This window comes from Piliocolobus tephrosceles, chromosome 4 (assembly GCF_002776525.5).
Source record: "Piliocolobus tephrosceles isolate RC106 chromosome 4, ASM277652v3, whole genome shotgun sequence".
In the NCBI taxonomy this organism is placed as follows: Eukaryota; Metazoa; Chordata; class Mammalia; order Primates; family Cercopithecidae; genus Piliocolobus; species Piliocolobus tephrosceles.
This window is the reverse complement of record NC_045437.1, coordinates 144,466,586-144,489,672: the sequence shown is the minus strand read 5'-3', so window position 1 is coordinate 144,489,672 and position 23,087 is coordinate 144,466,586. Positions and strand designations below refer to the sequence as shown.

The 23,087-nt window shown below is 39.0% G+C and overlaps 1 protein-coding gene across 3 annotated transcripts in view; it reads left to right on the top strand.

The window, feature by feature from the left end:
- Nucleotides 1-23,087, top strand: part of RBM27 (RNA binding motif protein 27) — an 88,364-nt gene that overhangs the window by 15,606 nt on the left and 49,671 nt on the right. For 2 of the 3 annotated variants that reach the window (XM_023226961.2, XM_023226963.1), the window contains exons 2-8: nucleotides 1,318-1,436; nucleotides 6,000-6,124; nucleotides 11,596-11,687; nucleotides 12,342-12,535; nucleotides 13,389-13,649; nucleotides 16,209-16,502; nucleotides 20,292-20,426. In XM_023226961.2, the coding sequence (XP_023082729.1) occupies nucleotides 1,318-1,436; nucleotides 6,000-6,124; nucleotides 11,596-11,687; nucleotides 12,342-12,535; nucleotides 13,389-13,649; nucleotides 16,209-16,502; nucleotides 20,292-20,426 (1,220 nt within the window). The remainder of the gene's footprint in view (nucleotides 1-1,317; nucleotides 1,437-5,999; nucleotides 6,125-11,595; nucleotides 11,688-12,341; nucleotides 12,536-13,388; nucleotides 13,650-16,208; nucleotides 16,503-20,291; nucleotides 20,427-23,087) is intronic. The other variant, XM_023226962.1, reaches the window with a different exon arrangement.

The following is a 23,087-nucleotide window of genomic DNA, read 5'->3' as shown; positions in this document are numbered from 1 at the left end:
TCAGTTTGCTTGCATAATGGTTTTACTTACTGTTATTCTGAATTTTTTGTTTGTTTTTTGTTTCTTTGAGACAGGATCTCACTCTGTCACCCAGGCTGGAGTGCAGTGGTGTGATATCGGCTGACTGCAATCTCTGCCTCCCAGCCTCAAGCATCCTCCCACCTCAGCCTCCGGAGTAGCTGGAATTACAGGCGTGCACCACCATAACTGGCTAATTTTTGTATTTTCTGTAGCAACAGGGTTTTGCCATGTTGCCCAGGCTGGTCTTGGACTCCTGGGCTCAAGTGATTCTCCTGCCTCAGCTTCTCAGAATGTTGGGATTACAGGCCTGAGCCATTGCACCCCGCTTGAATGTTTTCATTTTACCTTCATAACCATACTGTGAAGGATATGTGTTAATTATATATTCATCAGGAAGTCTAGAATATTTTATATTTGTGTGTGTATATATATGTTTACAAGAAAACTTCTAGTTTCATGTGATGTACATAAAACGTCGATTCAGACAGATTACTATCCATCAGGAGTTGACAACCCAAGGATTATGAGCTATCCTGGAGTAGGAGATGATTTTGAGTGTCAGTGTTGGATTACTTACTAGAAAAAATGTGAAGTAGATAAAGGTTATCTCTGCTGTCCTTTCACCACTTCTCTTTTCCTTTCTGTTTCTAACTCCTAGATTTCTGTTTCTAACTCCTAGATTGTTGTTTTCTAACTCCTAGAAAGTTGTTTTCTAACTTTCTTTCTTATAGCTGCTGAAGCATTTGCCAGTAATATTTAAATGCCATTCTTTTCATGTTCTTATTTTTTAAAAAGATCTTTAAAATACTCATTGAGATTAGCCAAAGGGCTGATAGCCGTTTTTAGATACTGGTGCCTATGGTGTCAGGAGAGGTGTCTTGAGGAGAGGAGAAAATTTTTCCATCACTTCCCTTCCTTTTGCTCATCAATCACCTGGAACAGATAGTTCCTGAAGGTGTTACTGACAGTGCTTCTATAGCTGGGAGCCAAACAGCAACTTAGGGATCAGTTGCCCTATTATCATTGAGAGAACAAATAAATGTAGAGCTCACCCAAGATCCTTGGTATAATTAGAACCTCAAAAATGGAAGACATACTAGTCATTTTGTAGAAATAAATGCAAAAGGAAAATCTCACAGTATGTATATGTTTGTTATAAAAGTTGCCTGTGTTTGTGGTCAGTTTTTAGAATAGTTTTGATCTCTCATTTTCCAAAATAAGGGTTACTTCATTAATGACACAACTGTTTGAAAAAAAGTGTTTTAAAAAATTTTTGTTTTCTCTTTGTCTAACTAGATGTGATGCTGATCCTTCAGCCTTAGCCAACTATGTTGTAGCACTGGTCAAGAAGGACAAACCTGAGAAAGAATTAAAAGCCTTTTGTGCTGATCAACTTGATGTCTTTTTACAAAAAGGTAATTATTATGGGCCTTCAATCAAGTATTGAAGTAAAGATTTTAAATTTAAAACTTCCTGAAAAGTCTTGGAGATATAAGCTTGATAGGAAAGAAAGTAGTTAGAGTCCTTTGAATACTTGAATATACCCATTCATACTTAATTATTTATCATGTTTTGTTAGAACTGGTTTTTTCCCTTTTCTTCTTTGCTGCTTTCCTCTATTAAGGCAGTGGCAGCTCTAATGCTTTTTAGATGATTAGGTCTTTTGCAGCTTTTGACGGAGCCTACTTGATGATTGAGGGATAACAGTTTAAGGATAATGAAGCTGCTTATTCTTGCTTTTCATTAAGATGATGAGCTCATCAGTTTTTTCCCCCGTTGGATGGGGCTTCTTAATATCCAAGAAGAGATGTGCATGATCCTCTTCTCTTTGTGCCTTTAACTTTTCATCTTACCAAATCCGTTTCCATGGTCTACAGATCTTCCTCAAGGTTTCCCCTGTTGCCTCTCTGACCTTATCTCCTATCATTCCCCCTCACTTGTTCCACTCTAGCCACATTTACCACCTATTTTTTGAATTATGGCAAACATGTTCCCAACACAGGCCCTTTGAACTCGTTTTACCCTTGCCTGAAACATGGATTCTTCCCTCGCTTCTTTCTGGTCTCTTCAAATGTCATCTTCTCAAAGCAGTTTCCCCTGAGTGCTCTACATACAGTGTAGTGTAGTATACTCCATGCCTCCATCCACTCTCCTCCTTCCAACCCTGTTTTGTTTTATTACTTTTTTATTTATTTATTTTTATATCTCTGTATTTTTATTTTTGTAGTGTTGGGGTCTCACTTTGTTGCCCAGTTTGATTCTTGAACTTCTTGCCTCAAGCAGCTGCCCCACCTTGGCATCCTAAAGTGCTGGGATTGCAAGGCATGAGCCCCTGTGCCTGACTCCTGTTTTGTTGTTTTCATGGCACTTGTCACCACCTGTCATAGGTTTATTTCCCTGTTTATCTGTCTCTCTACCCTTTGTTTGCCTTTCATTTGGTTGAGAGTGGAGACTTGGAACCTACAGTACTTAGTACATGGAAGATGTTCAGTAAATATTGTTGAATGGGCCAGGCGTGGTGGCTCATGCCTGTAATCCCAGCACTTTGGGAGGCCCAGGCGGGCGGATCATGAGGTCAAGAGATTGAGACCATCCTGGCCAACATGGTGAAACCGTGTCTCTACTAAAAATACAAAACTTCGTGGGGCGTGGTGGTGCATGCCTGTAGTCCCAGCTACTCGGGAGGCTGAGGCAGGAGAATTGCTTGAACCCGGGAGGCGGAGGTTGCAGTGAGCCGAGATCGTGCCACTGCACTCCAGCTTGGGTGACTGAGACTCCGTCTCAAAAAAAAAAAAAAAAGTATATGTGTGTGTGTGTGTGTGTGTATATATATATATGTTTATCAGTTGATTTAGCTATTGGTGATGAGAAGATATCATTTAAAATAAGTATTTACTGTGAAAGAAAAAAGTAAGTATGGCTTCTCAATCTAAAACATAGGATTCATATTTTTTCATGCATTTTACAGTTCTTTTTGTAGAAACAAAACAATACTGACAGAATTTCTTCCCAGTATAACAACTATTTAATTTCCTCCCCAGTACAGATGTTTTCTTTTCTAAATGTGTTAATTTACATTAGTTAATTTACATTAAAGATGAGTCTTGTGAAATGTAGAGCCATGATAAAAGAGAAAGCAAAGCATAGTAAAGATATTTGGGGTAAAAGGCCAAATTAATGTTTAGACGTCTAAGAATTCTTTGTTATAAAAAGTTAGAAAGGATTAGCCGGGCGCGGTGGCTTATGCCTGTAATCCCAGCACTTTGGGAGGCTGAGGCGGGCAGATCATGAGGTCAGGAGATCGAGACCATCCTGGCTAACACGGTGAAACCCCATCTTTACTAAAAAAAATACAGAAAAATTAGCCAGGAGTGGTGGCGGTCGCCTGTAGTCCCAGCTACTTGGGAGGCCTGGGTGACAGAGCAAGACTCCATCTCAAAAAAATAGTTAGAAAGGATTTTAGTAATTTAAAAAAATTACATAAGTAATATGTATGAGAAAGAGCTATACACTACATTTTTAAAAGGATAAGAAAATAAGTAACCATAAATTTGCCACCAGAGATAAATTTATATCACTGTTATCAGCTTGTATATGTCTTTCTAGACTAGCACTGTCCAGTAGAACTTTGTGCATATGGTCTACATCTGTACTTTCCATTTCAGTAGCCATTAGCCACATGTGGCTATTGTGAGCACTTGATATCTGGTTAATAGGCCAGAGAAATTGATTTTTTTTTTGAAACAGAGTTTCGCTCTTGTTGCCCAGGCTGGAGTGCAGTGCTGCAATCTCAGCTCACTGAAACCTCTACCTCCTGCACTCAAGCAATTCTCCTGCCTCAGCCTCTTGAGTAGCTGGAATTACAGGCACGCGCCACCACACTTGGCTAATTTTTGTATTTTTAGTAGATAGGGTTTCACCATGTTGGCCACGCTGGTCTCAAATTCCTGGCCTCAAGTGATCCACCTGCCTTGGCCTCCCAAAATGTTGGGATTACAGGCATGAGCCACTGCGTCTGGCCAGAAATTGATTTTTAAATTTAATTTTAATTAATTTAAACTCAAATTTAAAGAGCTACATGTGACTAGTGGCTACTATATTGGATGGACAGTGCAACTGTAGAATTATGTCTATGTTTATATTGCATCTTAAAATAGTATTAAGTGAACATACTCTTTTATAATGATATATAATGTTTAAAAATTTAATACTGTACCTTGAATATTGTTTTTATTTTTTAGTTTTAATTTTTCCCAAACTCTTTGGTTTCCCAGAGAATATTGTTTAATAGTAGATGTTTGTCTTTGCTTTTTACAAATTGAGCTGTGTGTCTTTCAGATTACAAAAGATAATAACATGTTATAAATTGTTTTAAAAAATAATTATAAGTGAAAGTATTCTTATTATAGAGGCTTTGAAGGGTCTGATTATCTTAAGTTTATATGTAACAGTTAATGAGAGCCAACAGTTTTTTTTTTTTTTTTTTTGAGACGGAGTCTTGCTCTGCCACCCAGGCTGGAGTGCAGTGGCCAGATCTCAGCTCACTGCAAGCTCCGCCTCCTGGGTTCACGCCATTCTCCTGCCTCAGCCTCCTGGAGTAGCTGGGACTACAGGCGCCCGCCACCTCGCCCGGCTAGTTTTTGTATTTTTTTAGTAGAGACGGGGTTTCACCGTGTTAGCCAGGATGGTCTCGATCTCCTGACCTCGTGATCCGCCCATCTCGGCCTCCCAAAGTGCTGGGATTACAAGCTTGAGCCACCGCGCCTGGCCAACAGTTTTATAATCATGGAAAAATGCTTAGTACACAAATTAGTAGTATAAAGAAATTTATAAGAAGATACTTTTCTGTAGAAAAGATAACATTTTAGAAATAGGTTTTAAGTAAAAGATGTAATAATTGAAATGTAAGCAGAGTTTGTGTTGTGCTTTTAAAATGCTCTTTAGCTGTTCCTTAGGGTAGGACCAATCAAAGTTAATTAGATTTGGTTTTAATAAGGCATAGGCGAGACGTGGTGGCTCATGCCTGTAATCCCAGCACTTTGGGAGGCCGAGGCAGGCAGATCACCTGAGGTCAGGAGTTGGAGACCAGCTTGGCCAACATGGTGAAACCCCGTCTCCACTAAAAATACAAAAATTAGCCGGGCGTGGTGGCAATGCCTGTAATCTTACCTACTCAGGAGACTGAGGCAGGAGAATCACTTGAACTCAGGAGGATTGAAGCTGAGATTGCACCACTGCACTCCAGCCTGAGCAACAGAGCAAGACTCGGTCTCAAAAAAAAAGGCAGTATAAATATTTGACATTAATACTTTTAGTAAATTCATCTGGTTCTCTCATTCAGTTGTCTGAGAAAGTTTCAAACGGAGCACCCTTTAAGTAAAACACAAAAAGTTAGTTTTGTATCATTTTCATATCAATAAATATTTAACTGATTTAAAAAAATTTTCAGTTAAGTTTTTTGAGTTGGCAGTGCCTTTAATCCAACAATAAGAGGTGTGCCGTAAAAGTCTCTTACTGTTTTACATCCACCGCGTTCCCACCTACAGTACACAATTTTGTCAGTTTTTATTTTATTTCAGTTTGTTTATGCAGATAGATAGAAACACATATAAATATATACTGTTATATCTTCGAGATCAGGTATTATTAGTATTCTTTCTTTTTATAGCTGCCGTGTACTCTATTGTATAGATATCCCATAGTTTATTTAACTAGTCTCCTCTTATTCATGGAAATTTGAGTTGTTTCCGACCTTTTGCTATTACATACTCCAACACATAATCTTATATATTATTTTGCAAGTAGGTGAGAAGAATTTTAAAACCTGTAAGTGGGATTCTCTTCCATAAGGTAGGACTCATTTTTAGTCCAACCAGCAGTGTACAAGATATCCTGTTTTCCTATATTTTGCTGACTATGTGTTGTCAAATTTTTGTTTTTTATTTGCACAACATGTAAATGTTATTTCTTCTCCTTAGAAACTTCAGGTTTTGTGGACAAACTATTCGAAAGTCTCTATACTAAGAACTACCTTCCACCTTTGGAACCAGTTAAGCCTGAGCCAAAACCACTAGTCCAAGAAAAAGAAGACATTAAAGAAGAGGTAATGCAAATTTTTTCTCCTGCTCTTGGGGGCCTCTTAGATTCTGTCACCAGTATCCTTAGTTGGAAATTGAGACTTTTAAAAGTAATTGTGTATTGATTCAAGTTTCTGAATTTTAGGCATGGTACAGATTTTTCATCAGGATTTCGTAGTTGCTTGGACTGAAGAGTTGGAAAAGTTTCAGATAGCTTGTTTAGAGATCCAAGAAATATTTTAGCAATATTGAGGAAGTCAGAGAAGTCTTATCTAGTGACTTTTAGAAAAAGAAAACTTGGTTAAATGTAGAGAGATTGACTGAAAGTGAACTGTTAACAAATCCTCAAGAGAAATCATTAGGTAACACATTTTCATGTGTATGGAGAAACCAGTTACACTTTTTGATTATATAGAGTTTTAAAAAATAGTTAATTTAATTGTGAATGTCACTGTCAATATTGGAAAGAGGACTTTAGAAATGTTTTTATAATATTGAAGTATGAAAACATGATTATAGATGGTAACCTAATTGAGCCAAGAAGGAAATTTTACAGAGTTCTTTGTACTTCCTTTTATATACAGACAATATAGCATAGAAAAATGTGGATTCTGTAATCAGGTTGCATGAGTTATAATAACAGCTCTACAAGTTAACTTCTGTGTCTCACTCTGATATCAGTAAAATGAGGATCAGAGTAGTACCTATGGAGGATTAGGTGAGATTATGTGTGTGTATATACATGGTTTCTAGTCCAGTGCCTGGCACATAAATGTTGGTTATCATGCAGAAATATTTCCTAATATTTATTTTTATTACATTTATTCTGAAGGTAAAATGAATTTTTAATTTAGAAATAATTTTAAACTTAAATAAAAATTACAAGAGGCTGAGTATGGTGGCTCATGCCTGTAATCCCAGTACTTTGGGAGGCCTAGGTGGGCGAATCACCTGAGGTCAGAAGTTTGAGATCAGCCTGGCCAACATGGGAAGCGCTGCCTCTACTGAAAATACAAAGTATTAGTTGGATGTGGTGGCAGGCGTCTGTAATCCCAGTTACTTGGGAGGCTGAGGCAGGAGAATCACTTGAACTGGGGCGGCAGAGGTTGTAGTGAGCTGAGATCGTGCTGTTGCACTCCAGCCTGGGCAACAAGAGCAAAACTCTGCCTCAGGAGAAAAAAAAAAAAAAAAAAAAAATTACAAGCATAGTATCCAAAACACCCATATGACATCTATCTAGATAAACTTTTTTTTTTTTGGTAGAGATGGAGTCTCCTTATGTTGCCCAGGTTGGTCTCGAATTCCCACCTCTGCCTCCCAAAGCTCTGGGTTTATAGGTGTTCTAGATATACTTACTGAAACTTTGCCCCATCTGCTCTCTTTAAATATCCATATGATTTTTTTCTTAGTCATTTGAGTAGTAAGTCACATACTTCATGTTTTTTCACTCCTAAGTAGAGTACTTCAGTGTGTATTTCCTATGAATAAGTAATATTCTCTTAGGTAATTATGATACTGTGATCAAGTTCAGTAAATTTAACATCCATGTAGTACTTTAATGTATTATCTGTATTCAGTTTTATCAATTTACCAGGCAATGTCCTTTTTTTATTTCCTTTTAAAAAAGTTTTTTGTTGTTGTTAAAGAGATAGAGTTTCACTATGTTGCCCAGGCTCATCTTGAACTCCTGAGCTTAAGCGATCCTCCTGCCTTGGCCTCCCAAAGTTCGGGGAGTACAGGCATGAGCCACTGCACCCGGTCCCAAGTGTTTCTTTTTTATAGCATGTTCTTTTCCTCTCCATTTTCAGGATTGATTCTAAGGATTAGGTATCGTTTAGTTATTTCCAATTCATTTTTAAATGCTAGGCTGATTGACCTGATCCAACATTAAAAGAAAAAAATGTGGCTATATTTAATTAAGATCAACTGAGAATGCTGTTTTTTTTTTTTTTGTTTTTTTTTTTAATATATCATGCCCTGTAATTATCTCATCAAGTTCTCTCAAAATTGGAGAGGCTTGTTTAATGTGTCTTCAAGTACTGGAAATAGGAAGAAACCTTTCTGGTTTGTTTTTTTGTTTGTTTGTTTTTTTTGTTTTGTATTGTTTTGTTTTTTTGAGATAGTCTCGCTCCATCGCCCAAGGTTAGAGTGCAGTGGTGCCATCTCAGCTCACTGCAGCTTCCACCTCCTGGGTTCAAGCGATTCTCCTGCCTCAGCCTCCCAAGTAGCTGGGATTACAGGCATGTGCCACCATTCCTGGCTAATTTTTGTAGTTTTAGTAGAGACAGAGTTTCACCATTTTGACCAGGCTGGTCTCGAACTCTTGACCTCATGATCCACCCGCCTCGGCCTCCCAAAGTGCTGGGATTACAGGGGTGAGCTACTGTGCCTGGCTACCTTTCTGTTTTTTTTTTTTTTTTTTAAGACAGAATCTCATTCTGTCGCCCAGGGTGGAGTGCGGTGGCGTGATCTCGGTCCATTGCAACCTCTACCTTCCAGGTTCAGGCAATTATTCTGCTTCAGCCTCCTGGATAGCTGGGATGATAGGCCCTGCCACCACTCCTGCCTAATTTGTGTGTGTGTGTGTGTGTGTGTGTGTGTGGTTTGTTTTTTTTTGGTGGAGATGGGGTTTTACCAAGTTGGCCAGGCTGGTCTTAAACTCCTGACCTCAAGTGACCTGCTTGCCTCGGCGTCCCAAAGTGCTGGGATTATAGGCATGAGCCACTCCGCCCAGGCTGGAAGAAATCTTTCTTGAGAACTTTCACAGAAATTTTTCTTTGGTACATTATAGTATATAATTTTTGGTCTATGGTATAGATTATGTTTTTTATAAGTTAAAATTTTTTGTGACGTGTTTTTTAGTCATTGAATTTCAGTGGTATAGATGGATCTGTTTGAGAGGCAGCTGATTTGAATATAAGAGAAAATTTGCATTATCTTGAGTTTATTGATTTATTTTTTTTGAGATGGAGTTTCATTCTTGTTGACCAGGCTGGAGTGTAATGGTACAGTCTCGGCTCACTGCCATCTCCACCTTTTGGATTCATGTGATTCTCTTGCCTCAGCCTCCCAAGTAGCTGGGATTACAGGTGTCTACCACCACTCCCGGCTAATTTTTTTGTATTTTTAGTAGAGATGGAGTTTCACCATGTTGGCCAGGCTGGTCTTGAACACCTGCCCTCAGGTGGTTCACCTGCCTTGGCCTCCCAAAGTGCTGGGATTACAGTTGTGAGCCACTGCACCCCGCCTATCTTGAGTTTTGAAAGAACAGTTAAAAAACAAAACCAAACCATTATACTGTCTTATTTGTGTCTTTGTAGATACAATTTTGAGAATTGTGAAAAATGGATAATACCAGTTTCTGTGTAGAGCTACCCCAAATGACAACTTTCTGGCATTTCTCATTTTCTGAGTTTTATACATAACTTAATTGTAATTACTGAAAGAAATTATAGTTCATTTAATAGTGCATAAACATAATTGTTTATAGTATTTCTGTTAGATAATAGAGTAGGAAAGGAGTCTGAGGTGGCACACATCTTTGGCTAATTGTCTTTTTCTGGTCTATGCTTAGTTGTTCTGAACAGGGTATAGAGAAGCAAATCTAGGAATTATCCATTTTAACTTTCTTCCTTGGTCTTCGGCTATATTGGGTTCCATTAGTGGTTTTCTAGTTAGACTGTTGATCACCAGGGTAAGAGAATTTGGATCATTGGCACCAACTCATCCTGCTTCTGGAAAAACAACATGGTAGACATGTGCCATGATTAATGAAGCACACTACCTTCATTCCTCTTTTCTTTATCTCATCTTTTTCCTTAAATTTTATTTTGTGAAGAAATTCAATCATTTGTCCTGTAGAGTTTTTACTGTCTGGATTTTGCTGTTTGCATCCCAGTGGAATAATACATCCTCTGTATTTCCTGTGAATTAGGATAGAGAATGATTTTTAAATGTAGTCTAGTGACTGTGTAGTGATTTTGCTGCCATATGGTTGCCATATTGTGGCTGCCATTTTATGTTGCCTGAATTTTATTAAATTATCTTCTAAGTCCATTCACTCACTTCCCGATTTGTGTATTTGTCAGTGAGATTCTCCATAGATGGGTATTTGTTTAACTCTTGCAAATTACTTTATTTCACCTTTCTCTAGTAAAGACTGTATATTTGGTTTGAGATAAACTTGTTCAAGGACAATAATAAAAATCACTGGTTTTCTGGGAGGCAGAGGTTGCAGTGAGCCGAGATGGCGCCATTGCACTCCATCCTGGGCAACAGACTGAGACTTGGTCTCAAAAAAAAAAAAAGAATAAAATAAAAAATAAAAATTACTGTTCTCTTTGTATTTCTGGTCAATTGACTGGTAGGCTTTGAGAGAAAGCCTTAATATTTCCATTAGTTCCTATGCAATTTTTCCGTAGTTTACATGAATTACTTAGTTTTATAGCATTCATTAATTTAACCATTTTTTCCTAAAACATTTCCTATGAAAAAAATCTGAAGAGCTACTAAAATTAATTATATTTCATAATGAGGAAAACATAACGATTTTACTATATGGTACTTGGAGATTTGCTGTTTTATTTTAATTTGAAGAATGAATTGTTTATACTTCTCCTACACTACCTTTCCCTACTTTAAATTAACATTAAAAGATTAACGTACTGCTTGTTGAAGTAATCTGAGCATCTTTTTTATTTCTGCTGTTGCCTAACTCTTTTGGGTGTGATTTGACATTATTTTTTCAGTGTATTTACTTGTGCCCTCTCTTGTGCCAGAAATATTATCAGGTAGATGGACATATTTCATAATTTATAGAGGGACTATCCTTTTGTTTTTGTTTTTGTTTTTTCTGAGACAGATTCTCGCTCTGTTGCCCAGGCTGGAGTGCAGTGGCGCAATCTCGGCTCACTGCGACCTCTGCCTCCTGGGTTCAAATGATTCTCCTGCCTCAGCCCCCCGAGTAGCTGGGACTGCAGGTGCATTGCCACCACGCCTGGCTAATTTTTGTATTTTTAGTAGAGATGGGGTTTCACCATGTTGGCCGTGCTCGTCTAGAACTCCTGACCTCAAGTGATCCGCCCGCCTCAGCCACCAAGGTGCTGGGACTATAGGTGTGAATCACTGCGCCCAGCCAAGAGGGACCATTCTTATTTCTTTTTTTTGTTTGTTTTTGAGAAGGGTCTCACTCTCTTGCCCAGCCTGTGGTGCAGTGGTGTGATCATGGCTTAATGCAGCCTCCAACTTCTGAGTTCAAGCAGTCCTTCCATATCAGCCTCCTGAATAGCTGGAACTACAGGTGCATGCCACCGTGCCCAGCTAACTTATTTTATTTATTATTTTTAGTAGAGATGGAGTCTCGCTGTGTTTTTCAGGCTGGTCTCAATCTCCTGGCCTCAAGTAGTCTTCCCACCTGGACCTCCTAAAGTGTTGGGATTACAGGTGTGAGCCACCGTGCCTGGCCCTACTCTTATTTCTAATCAATATTTTCATATAGGTATTTCAGGAGCCAGCAGAGGAAGAACGAGATGGCAGAAAAAAGAAGTATCCTAGTCCCCAGAAGACTCGTTCAGAATCTAGTGAACGAAGGTTTGTGTTTATCTTTAATTAGGAAGATATTGATGACTCACTTTTTAGTTGCCTTGCAAGGGATTTTTAATATATATACTATCTCCTCTCTGTAAACTCATTAAAGAAAGATGTTACCTTTCTTGCTTTCATTCTTTCTGTTTTTTTCTTTGTTTTACATTCTGTTCCTTTTATAAACAGTCATTATTATGTGTTTTCCCCAAGAGCTCAGGGGTGGGAGCAGTCCCCTTAGAGAATATTAATGAAATGTTCCATTTGGTTAGGGGTGCTCAGTATTAAAATCATCCATGGCATTTTTTATGACAAGTAGTACAACTTGTATATTGAATCATCAACCTAACATCAAAAATTGGTCTTTGTTTAGGAACACTTTGTTTTGAGCCTTTTTTCTTTTCTAGTTCAAATTTTCTGTTTTCCTCTGCTCATCCCTCCCCATACTTTGGATTCACCTCTTTTTTTCATTTCTCCCCACCCATAATTGCAGGAGGGATTTTTTTTTCTCCGTATATATTTGATTAGAGGAATTATGTGGTAGTTTTGCAACTTTCTAAAAAAGCGTAGATATTATGACTCAAGAATAGTATTATACTATAGATTTGTTTGCAGACTTGGTTTCTATAACCTGCGTATGGCTTTTATATCTGTATATTATAGGACACGTGAGAAAAAAAGAGAAGACGGGAAGTGGAGAGACTATGACCGGTACTATGAGCGGAATGAATTGTACCGTGAGAAGTATGACTGGAGAAGAGGCAGGAGTAAGAGTCGGAGTAAAAGCCGAGGCCTGAGTCGTAGTAGAAGCCGAAGTAGGGGGCGCAGCAAAGACCGGGATCCAAATAGGAATGTTGGTGAGTAGACGAGTGTCCCCCTAAAAACTCTATAGTTGTTTATCTGTCTCTATCACAAGGGTGCAAGAAATTCTCTTAAAGGTGTACGTTTAATATTGTCTAAGCAATATAAAAACTGGAATTGTCTCAAGAAACTCAATATTCATTTTGTTAGAAAACAGGGCTCTATTCTGGGGATGGAATCAAGGGAGTTTGATTAAAAAGGAGCTGTTCAAGTATTGTACATATCTAGACTTAACTCATTTTGTTTAATAGATACAAATGTCCTTTAATCAATAAAGCTATCATGTGAGGGAGAGGGTTGCCTGCTTTTCTTTTTTGTTCATTTGGTTTTCTAAAAGTAATTGATATGCCGGAAGGGTGCTTGAAGTTGATAAAATTAAAAAGATAAAATAAGTAGATTATTGGGATCCCAACCACTCATTTTCTGAGATACAAGTTTGGAAGTCAGTTCTTAGATAACCTTCTTATTAAATATCTGTGGAGAAGCTGACTGTTTTTTTAAGTGTAACTAATGTTGATACTATAAAAGATGATTTTGTACAAGTGCTTGCCCAAGATATGTCACATGTTGATGTCCCCGCTCTTAGGATATATTAATAAAGAGAGCAGTGTGAAATATGGATAGCTAGATAAGTTTAATTCAACATTCTCATGTTTTCTTTCTTTTTTTTTTTTTTTACTTTAAGTTCTAGGGTACATGTGCACAACGTGCAGGTTTGTTACATATGTATACATGTGCCATGTTGGTGTGCTGCACCCAACATTCTCATGTTTTCTGTGTGAGAAAATAAACATAGTTTAAGAACATGAAATATCTGATCTCTTTGTTTTCTGTTTTTACTTTTAACAGAGCACAGGGAAAGATCGAAGTTCAAGAGCGAAAGGAATGACTTGGAGAGTTCCTATGTACCTGTGTCTGCACCACCTCCAAACTCTTCTGAGCAGTATTCCTCTGGGGCACAGTCTATTCCCAGCACTGTTACGGTGATCGCACCTGCTCACCACTCTGAAAACACAACTGAGAGTTGGTCTAATTACTATAACAATCATAGCTCTTCCAATTCTTTTGGTCGAAACCTACCACCAAAGAGGCGATGCAGAGATTATGATGGTAAAAATCAACACCTTTTCTCATATTGTGCCCAAAAGTACTAGCAAAGCAAACGTTGCATATATTGCATATCTTTTAGTTATAGTCCAGTTTATTTTATTTTATTTATTTATTTATTTTGAGACAGAGACTCGCTCTGTCGCCCAGGATGGAGTGCAGTGGCTTGATCTTGGCTCACTGCAACCTCCATCTCCTGGGTTCAAGCGATTCTCCTGCCTCAGCCTCCCAAGTAGCCTCTCAAGTAGGTACCAACCCATGGGGAATGCTGTTTAATCTATATTCCTACTCACTTCACTGGCCTGTATTATTTCCAGCAAGTCACACACAGGTATGTGCCACCATGCCTGGCTAACTTTTGTGTTTTTGGTAGAGACAGGGTTTCACCATTTTTGTCAGGCTGATCTTGAACTCCTGACCTCAGGTGATCTGCCCACCTCAGCCTCCCAATGTGCTGGGATTATAGGTGTGAGCCACTGTGCTGTGCCTATAGTCCAAGTTTTGTTAAAAGGGGTGAATGGGGAGGAGAATCTCTTTTGCCATATGCTTATTGTTTGATTTAATGGTTTGGCTCTCATTGAGAGAATATTTAATTTTCACCCTTTTTTAGATTTTTTGTTTGTTTGTTTTCTTGTTCTCATTGTTACTTCAAACACTGTATACCGTAGTCTACCATAAAATTTCATAGATGCTAGTAATTGTAATTTTAAAAAATTTTATTTATTTATTTATTTATTTTTGGAGACATACTTGCTCTGTCCCCCAGGCTAGTGTGCAGTGGCACAATCTCGGCTCACTGCAGCCTCTGCCTGCCAAGTTCAAGCGATTTTCCTGCCTCAGCCTCCCAAGTAGCTGGGATTACAGGCGTGAGCCACCATGCCCAGCTGATTTTTGTATTAGATCAACCATGTTGATCAGGCTTGTCTAGAACTCCTGACCTCAGGTGATCCACCTGCCTCAGCCTCCCAAAGTGCTGGGATTACAGATGTGAGCCACCATGCTTAGCCAGGAATTATCATTTTTTTGAATAGTGTTTGGTGCTGGGAATTTGTAGAAGTTACTTACAAGTTTGATTTGCCAACTTTCCATTTGAATGAATGAATTGGTATGTGTGTATTTCTTTTAAATATTTATTATGGAAGTATTTATATATTCATAAAGGCTGACAAAATGATATGCTTAACCCCAGCGTATCTGTTACATCATTTAAATAGGCACCAACTCATGGGGAATGTTGTTTTAATGTATACTCCCACTCACTTCTGTGGCCTGTATTATTTCAGGCAAGTCACAGACATCATAATTTTTTTCTATAAATATAGAATGCATATGTTTTTACATTTTACTTAGTTTAAAGTAGGAAATAGAGTCAAATTATAATTCAAGAATTACCTCATTCTCGCCCTAATCTCTCAGCCACAGAGTACTCCTTCCCAAGGCCAATGTAATGTTATCAATGTAATGTTATCAATTTGTTGTTTATCTTTCCAAACATAGTCTGTGCATATGTACGTAAGCAAATACATACACATATTTTCCCCACATTTTTAACATAAATACTAGTATACTACTCATACTTCTGCATAATGTTTTTTCATTTAGCAGTATTTCCTGGCATTCATCCTATGTTAAAACATAAAGAGCTTCCTCAATATTTATTTAGGCTTTTTAGTATTCTTTTTTTTCTTTTTCTTTTTTTTGAGATGGAGTGTCGCTCTGTCACCAGGCTGGAGTGCAGTGTGCTGTGATCTCAGCTCACTGCAACCTCCACCTCCCAGGTTCAAGCGATTCTCCTGCTTCAGCCTCCTGAGTAGCTGGGACTACAAGTATGTACCACCACGCCCAGCTAATTTTTGTATTTTTAGTAGAGATGGGGTGTCACCATGTTGGTCAGGATGGTCTCAATTTCTTGACCTGGTGATCCGCTTACCTTGGCCTCCTAAAGTGCTGGTATTACAGGTGTGAGCCACTGCGCCTGGCCCTACTTCTTAGTATTCTTTATGTACAAACGTGTTTAACTTATTCCTTATTGATGTACGTTTGGGATGTTTCTATTATTTTTCTACTATGAACAGTGCTGCAAATGATAACCTGGTACATAATGTCCACCGGAATATTTAAAAGTTTCAACTTCCAGATACAGCAATAATGGTTGCTTTAGAATAATGTAATGAGAATAGATTGAGAGTAAATAATCTAGATCAATGCCCTTATTCTCCCCTACCGCAAGCCTTGGCTAAGTTGATATTCGCTTAAAATATCTGAGTTTTTATTATGAAAACTTAATTGCAAATGGTTTAGTATAATAGTAGTTGGTAACCTGCTCTTGACTTTTATTTGCCGTCTCAACAAGTCATAGTATCATAGTATAAAAAGTAGAGAGTACATCTGCCTCTACCTCGGGGATATGTGATGCTTAACAGAGTAACACTGAGACTTTGGATTTCTTGGAGAAAACCACTTTGTAAATGAGATTGGTGGGTTTTTCAGGGACATGTTTTATTGTTTTCTGAACTCTAAGTAGATGATAATAAGATTCCCTTTTTATTTTTTATTCCACAGAAAGAGGATTTTGTGTACTTGGTGACCTTTGTCAGTTTGATCATGGAAATGATCCCCTAGTTGTTGATGAAGTTGCTCTGCCAAGTATGATTCCTTTCCCACCCCCTCCTCCTGGGCTTCCTCCTCCACCACCTCCTGGAATGTTAATGCCTCCAATGCCAGGTCCGGGCCCAGGCCCAGGCCCGGGTCCAGGCCCGGGCCCGGGCCCAGGTCCAGGTCCTGGCCACAGTATGAGACTTCCTGTTCCCCAAGGACATGGTCAGCCTCCACCATCCGTTGTGCTTCCCATACCAAGTAAGTATATATTCGTTGAATTTTTCTTTCTTTAGTGTTCCATTTAGAAGAACTTCATCCCTTTTAGCTAAATTGTTTAAAGTGTTTGAGAAATAGAGTAATAATATAATTTGGAATATATTCCCATAATTAAGATGCTATTTTTTTCTTTTTTCCATCCATTATTGCATAGTGTTGTTTGTATTACCACAGTGTAAGTTTTGTGTGTAGAGGCCTAACCTGTATTGACCTGCAGTTAAATCTAGTTATCATCTTAAGAAAGCCAGTAGTTATTTATTTATTTTTATTTAGTTTTTCTTTAGAGACAGGGTCTCATTATGTTGGCCAGGTTGGTCTTGAACTCCTGGCCTCAAGCAATCCTCTCCCGCCTTGGCCTCCCAGAGTGCTAGGATTACAGGCATGAGCCACCACGCCTGGCCAAGAAAGCTAGTTTTTAAGATGTCAGAGAAAAAACATGGTAGCAATTTTACGAAATTTTCCGATCTCTAAAGAAAATCCCTTCAAGAATATTGAAATAATATTAAAAAATTTTTTTTTATTAAGGACATTTTTAGAAGTAGAATAGTATGTGTGTGTTGCATGTACCATCATCCGGCCTCAATGATGATCAGTATTCTGTTTTGTCTCATTTATTTTCACTTCTCTCCCATATACTTTTTTTGGGTTGGTTTGTTTTTTGCTGGAGTAAATTCTAAATGTCATGTCACTTCACCAGTATGTACTTCAGTATGGATATCCTTTCTGATAAGGACTTTTTGTTTTTGTTATTAAAAAAAAAATCAATATGACATTATCACATCCACCAAAATTAGGAGTAAGAAATGTTTTAAAATGGTCATTTAAAAAGCATTATTAACAGTTGCCGGCCGGGCGCGTTGGCTCAAGCCTGTAATCCCAGCACTTTGGGAGGCCGAGACGGGCGGATCACGAGGTCAGGAGTTCGAGACCATCCTGGCTAACACGATGAAACCCCGTCTCTACTAAAAAATACAAAAAGCTAGCTGGGCAAGGTGGCTGGTGCCTGTAGTCCCAGCTACTCGGGAGGCTGAGGCAGGAGAATGGCGTAAACCCGGGAGGCGGAGCTTGCAGTGAGCTGAGATCCGGCCACTGCACTCCAGCCCAGGCGACAGAGCGAGACTCCGTCTCAAAAAAAAAAAAAAAAAAAAACAGTTGCCAACATAGTAGAAATAGAAGTAAGACTAAATTTTTAAAAAGCAATTGAAAAAATTATGGAATGAATTGTTTTCATGTATGCAAAGATATAAAACGTTATCTGCTTGAAGACATTTAACATTAAAAGATGGCAAATTAGGCTGGGCATGGTGGCTATGTCTGTAATCCCAGCACTTTGGGAGGCTGAGGTGGGTGGATCACTTGAACTCCGGAGTTTGAGGCCAGCCTGGGCAAGATGGCGAAACCCCATCTCTAGAAAAAATAGAAAAATTAGTCAGGCATGGTGGTGTGTACCCGTAGTCCCAGCTACTTGGGATGCTGAGGTGGGAGAATGGCTTGAGCCTGGGAGACAGGTTGCAGTGTGCCGAGATTGCACCACTCAACTCCAGCCTGGGTGACAGAGCCAGACCCTGTCTCAAAAATAAATAAATAGAAGATGGCAAATTTTTATTTTTAGGAATGTTGCTATTCAGTTTAAGCAGTACTTTTGATGAATTTCTTTTTAACATTTTATTTTGAAATTATAGACTCAATCATAGAATTATAATTACAGAAATTGTAAAAATGGTTTAGCATGTTCCTGAGCTTCCCTACAGTAAAGTTTTCTGTAGAATATACATTTCATGGCCTGGCACAGTGGTGCATGCCTGTAATTCCAACACTTTGGGTGGCTGAGGCTGGCAGATCACTTGAGCTTATGAGTTTGAGACCAGCCTTGGCAACATGGCAAAACCCTGCCTTTACAAAAATCACAAAAATTAGCCAGGCATGTCGGGGGGTGCATGTAGTCTCTGCTGCTTGGGAGGCTAGGGTGGGAGGATTGTTTGAGCCCAGGAAGTCAAGGGTGCAGTGAGCTGTGATGGCCTCACTGCACTGCAGCCTGTATGACAGAGCAAGACCTTGTCCCAAAAAAATAAACGAATATGTTTTATTATTAAAGTTGGTAAATGTTTGGAGGGATTTAATGCATATGTTTGGCCTATAGAAACCTTTTTTTTTTTAACGTAGCATTTGTGATTTTTTTTTCTTTTCTTTTTTTTTTTTTTGAGACAAGATCTCACTCTGTGCCCTAGGCTGGAGTGCAGTGGGGAAATCTTGGCTCACGGCTCACTGCAACCTCTGCCTCCTAGGCTTAAAGGGATCCTCCCACCTTAGCCTCCTGTAGGACTACAGGCGTGTGCCACCATGCCTGGCTAAATTTTTTTGGACGTTTTTGTAGAGACAGCGTTCACCATGTTCCCCAGACTGGTCTTGAACTCCTGGTCTCAAGCAGTTTGCTCTTCTCAGCTTCCCAAAGTTCTGTGATTACAGGTGTGAGCCACCGTGCCCAGCCCATATGTGAATATTTAATATAATCACATAAACAGTATAATTGTGAAGCTCAAGCTGAGACTTTGTTTCCCAGATAAAGCAACATCGTTTTATATATGGAAATTCTAAAATAAAGAACATTATCTCAATGTGGGAACATATCTATTTAAAAGTTAAATTCAAAAATACCATTTCTCCCGACGTTTTGCTATGAAAAGTTTGAAACAAATAGAAAAGTTGAAGGAATTGTACTTGTGTACTTACCGTCTAGGTTCTACAATTAGCATTTACTGTATTTATGTTAGCACATGCCTTTCCGTTTCTCATTTTTACTCTTCATGCTTTTCACAGTATGTTGCAGACATCAGTACACTTAATAAGCATGCTTATCATTAACTTGAATTCTGTAGAACTTTACCATCACCCTAGAAGGTTTCCTGAAGCCTCTTCTCAGCCATTCTCCACCTTCACCCATAGAGGCAACCTGTCCTGCCTTTTTTCACCTTAGATTTGTCTGTTCTAGAACAAGTAATGTTCTTTTAATTAATTATACAACTCGCAGTGCTTAAGCTTGCATATATCAAATTCCTTAATTCTGTTCAGAGCCAAATTAGGTATTTTAAATGAGTATCCAAGTTAGTACTAGTATGGTATTTTTTTCTTTATTTTAAGACGAAGTCTTTCTCTGTTGCCCAGGTTGGTGTGCAGTGGCGTGATTTCGACTCACTGCAGCCTCCACCTCCCACGTTCAAGTGATTCTCCTGCCTCAGCTTCCCAAGTAGCTGGGATTTGTGTGCCACCATACCCAGCTTATTTTTGTACTTTTAGTAGAGATGGGGTTTCATCATGTTGGTCAAGCTGGTCTTGAACTTTTGACCTCAAGTGATCTGCCTGCCTGGGCCTAGTGCTGGGATTACAGGCATGAGCCACCATGCCTGGCCTACGATGGTATTTTTTGTTTTGAGACAGAGTTTTGCTCTTGTTGCCCAGACTGGAGTGCAATGGTGCGATCTCAGTTCACTGCAACCTCCGCCTCCCAGATTCAAGTGATTCTCCTGCCTCAGCCTCCTGAGCAGCTGGAAATTGCAGGCATGTGCCACCACGCCCTGCTAATTTTTGTATTGTTAGTAGAGACGGGGTTTCTCCATGTTGGTTAGGCTGGTGTTGAACTCCTGACCTTAGGTGATCCGCCTGCCTTGGCCTCCCAAAGTTCTGGATTACAGGTGTAAGCCACTGCTCCTGGCCTAGTACTTGTATTAGGAAATATTAATGCTGTACTTTTCACTTTTTGTTATCTGTATATAGGACCACCCATAACACAATCAAGCTTGATAAACAGCCGTGACCAGCCTGGGACAAGTGCAGTGCCCAATCTTGCATCAGTGGGAACAAGACTACCTCCTCCTTTGCCCCAGAACCTCCTTTACACAGTTTCAGAACGTAAGTACATGTTGTTTGACTTAAAATTGACAGGGTATAGAAAAGCCAAGTTGTCTCATATCAGTATTATCCTTTAAAAAATTGTAAATAGTTTCTGTTCTTATCGATTCTAAAAATTATATTTGTATTCACAATACAGTTTATCATGTGTTTATGCTGTATAGCCATATTTTAATTTTGTGTGATGTGGGAGAGAAAGGCAAGGCTTTCTGTTTTGGAGAATTTTACTCTGCCATGGAGTAGTAACATTTATTCTCTCCTTTTTATTTTTTTGAGATGGAGTCTCTCTCTGTCACCCAGGCTGGAGTGCAGTGGCATAGTCCCTGCTCACTGAAACCTCTGCTTTCCAGGTTCAACTGATTCTCTTGCCTCAGCCTCCTAAGTAGCTGGGACAACAGGCACGTGCCACCGTGCCCAGCTAATTTTTGTATTTTTAGTAGAGTCAGGGTTTCACGATGTTGGCCAGGCTGGTCTCGAACTCCTGACCTCAGGTGATCTACCTGCCTTGGCCTCCCAAAGTGCTGGGATTACAGGTGTGAATCACCTGTGCCCAGCCTAACGTCAAGTCCTTCTAAAGGAAATTTATTTTGATACTTTTTTAAAAAAATTGTTTATCCTATTGATTTTCTAAAATGTAAGATGTATCTCCTAGGAAGTATACAAAAGAGTGGGTTAAATATGCCTAATAATTAACTTGCATACTGAAATGAAGATAGAGAGCATCATTTAAATTGTAATATTCTGTATTTAGGCTGTTTGTGACATTCACATTTGATTGTAATTATACATTTTTCTTGGGCCTGGCACAGTGGCTCATTCCTGTAATCCTAGCACTTTGGGAGGCCGAGGTGGGCAGCCTCCCTGAGGCTGGGAGTTCGAGACCAGTCTTACCAACATGAAGAAACCCCATCTCCACTAAAGATGCAAAATTAGCTGGGCGTGATGGAGCATGCCTGTAGTCCCAGCAACTCAGGAGGCTGAGGCAGGAGAATCGCTTGTACCTGGACGTAGGTCGCAGTGAGCTGAGATTGCACCACTGCACTCCAGCCTGGGTGACAGAGCAAAACTCTGTCTCAGGAAAAAACAAAACAAACAAACAAAAAACCATTTTTCTTGAATCCTAATTCTCTTTTATTTCTTAGGTGTTTTATTGTTTACTAAAGCTTTAAAAAATTACTTTCTTCAAAAACATTTTTTAAAAAGGTAGTTGGTTGTTAAAAATGTCGAATTATAAGATTTTTTTTTTTTTTTACAAGGCCAGGTAACTTTATGGATATGTTCATCTTTTATGTAACTATGTTTATCATCAAGTTTGTTTTGCATCCTAAACATTTCTGTGTGTGTTTCATGTCTTGGAGAGGCAATTCAGCAAACTTGTTAAGCCCAGTTTCAAATCCTGGTTTTATCATTTACTATCTTTGTGACCTTGAGTAAGTTGCTTAGCCTCTCTGTAGCTCAATTTCCTCATCTTTAAAATGAGAATAATATTACCTCATTAAGGTTGTTTTGAGGAATAAATTAATACATCTAAAGCATCTAAAAAGTGCCTAGCCACTAGTAAACTATAAGGATTCATTAGTATATCATTGTAGTTATTATTGTTTCCTGAAATTTCAAACTCTGAAATCGAACATATTAACTTCTTAAATCTGTACCTTCGACCATCCCTGTTTTTGTCAATGGAATAACACCCACCTAATGTCTAGAATTGAAACCTTCACAGGTCTGACTTATTGCTTTGCTTTTTTACGTCTAGTTAATCAAAATATCTTTTTTCTTTGAAGTATCCGTTTCTGTTTCTTCTTTGGCCTGTGCCCTCATCCACTCTAGATCACCTCACATTTGGATTGTTACTGCAGCCTACTTCACACCATTATGTTTTATGTTTAACTTTCCTAAGTCATACCACATAATGCTACTGAGCTAATTTTCCTGAGAAACCCAACCATGAAAGTTCCTTATGAGAACTTTTTGGTGGCTACCATTTCTTTCTGAGCCATCAGTAAACCCCTCTCTAGGGCTTCTAACTCCCTTTTTTTTTTGTCTTTTTCTTTTTTTTGAGACAAAGTCTTGCTCTGTCACCCAGGCTGGAGTGCAGTGATGCAGTCTCAACTCCCTGCAACCTTTGCCTCCCGGGTTCAAGCAATTCTTAAGCCTCAGCCTCCCAAGTAGCTGAGATTACAGGAATGTATCACTATACCCAGCTAATCTTTTTGTATTTTTAGTAGAGACGGGGTTTTGTCATGTTGGCTAGGTGTCAAAACTCCTGGCCTCAAGTGATCTGGCCGCCTTGGCCTTGCAAAGTGCTGGGATTACAAGTGTGAGCTCCCACTCCTGGACTTTTTTTTTTTTTTTTTTTTGAGACAGAGTCTCACTCTGTTCCCCAGGCTGAAGTGCAGTGGTACTATCTTGGCTCACTGCAACCTCAACCTTCCAGGCTAAGTGATCCTCCTACCTCAGCCACCCGAATAGCTGGGGCCACAGGCATGAGCCACCACACCCGGCTAATTTAAAAAATTTTTTTATAGAGATGGAGTCTCACTATGTTGCTCAGGCTGGTCTCAAATTTCTGGGCTCAAGTTTCTCCCACCTGAACGTCCCAAAGGTTTGGGATTACAGGTATGAGCCACCGTTACTGGCCTTTAACTCTTTCAATAATCT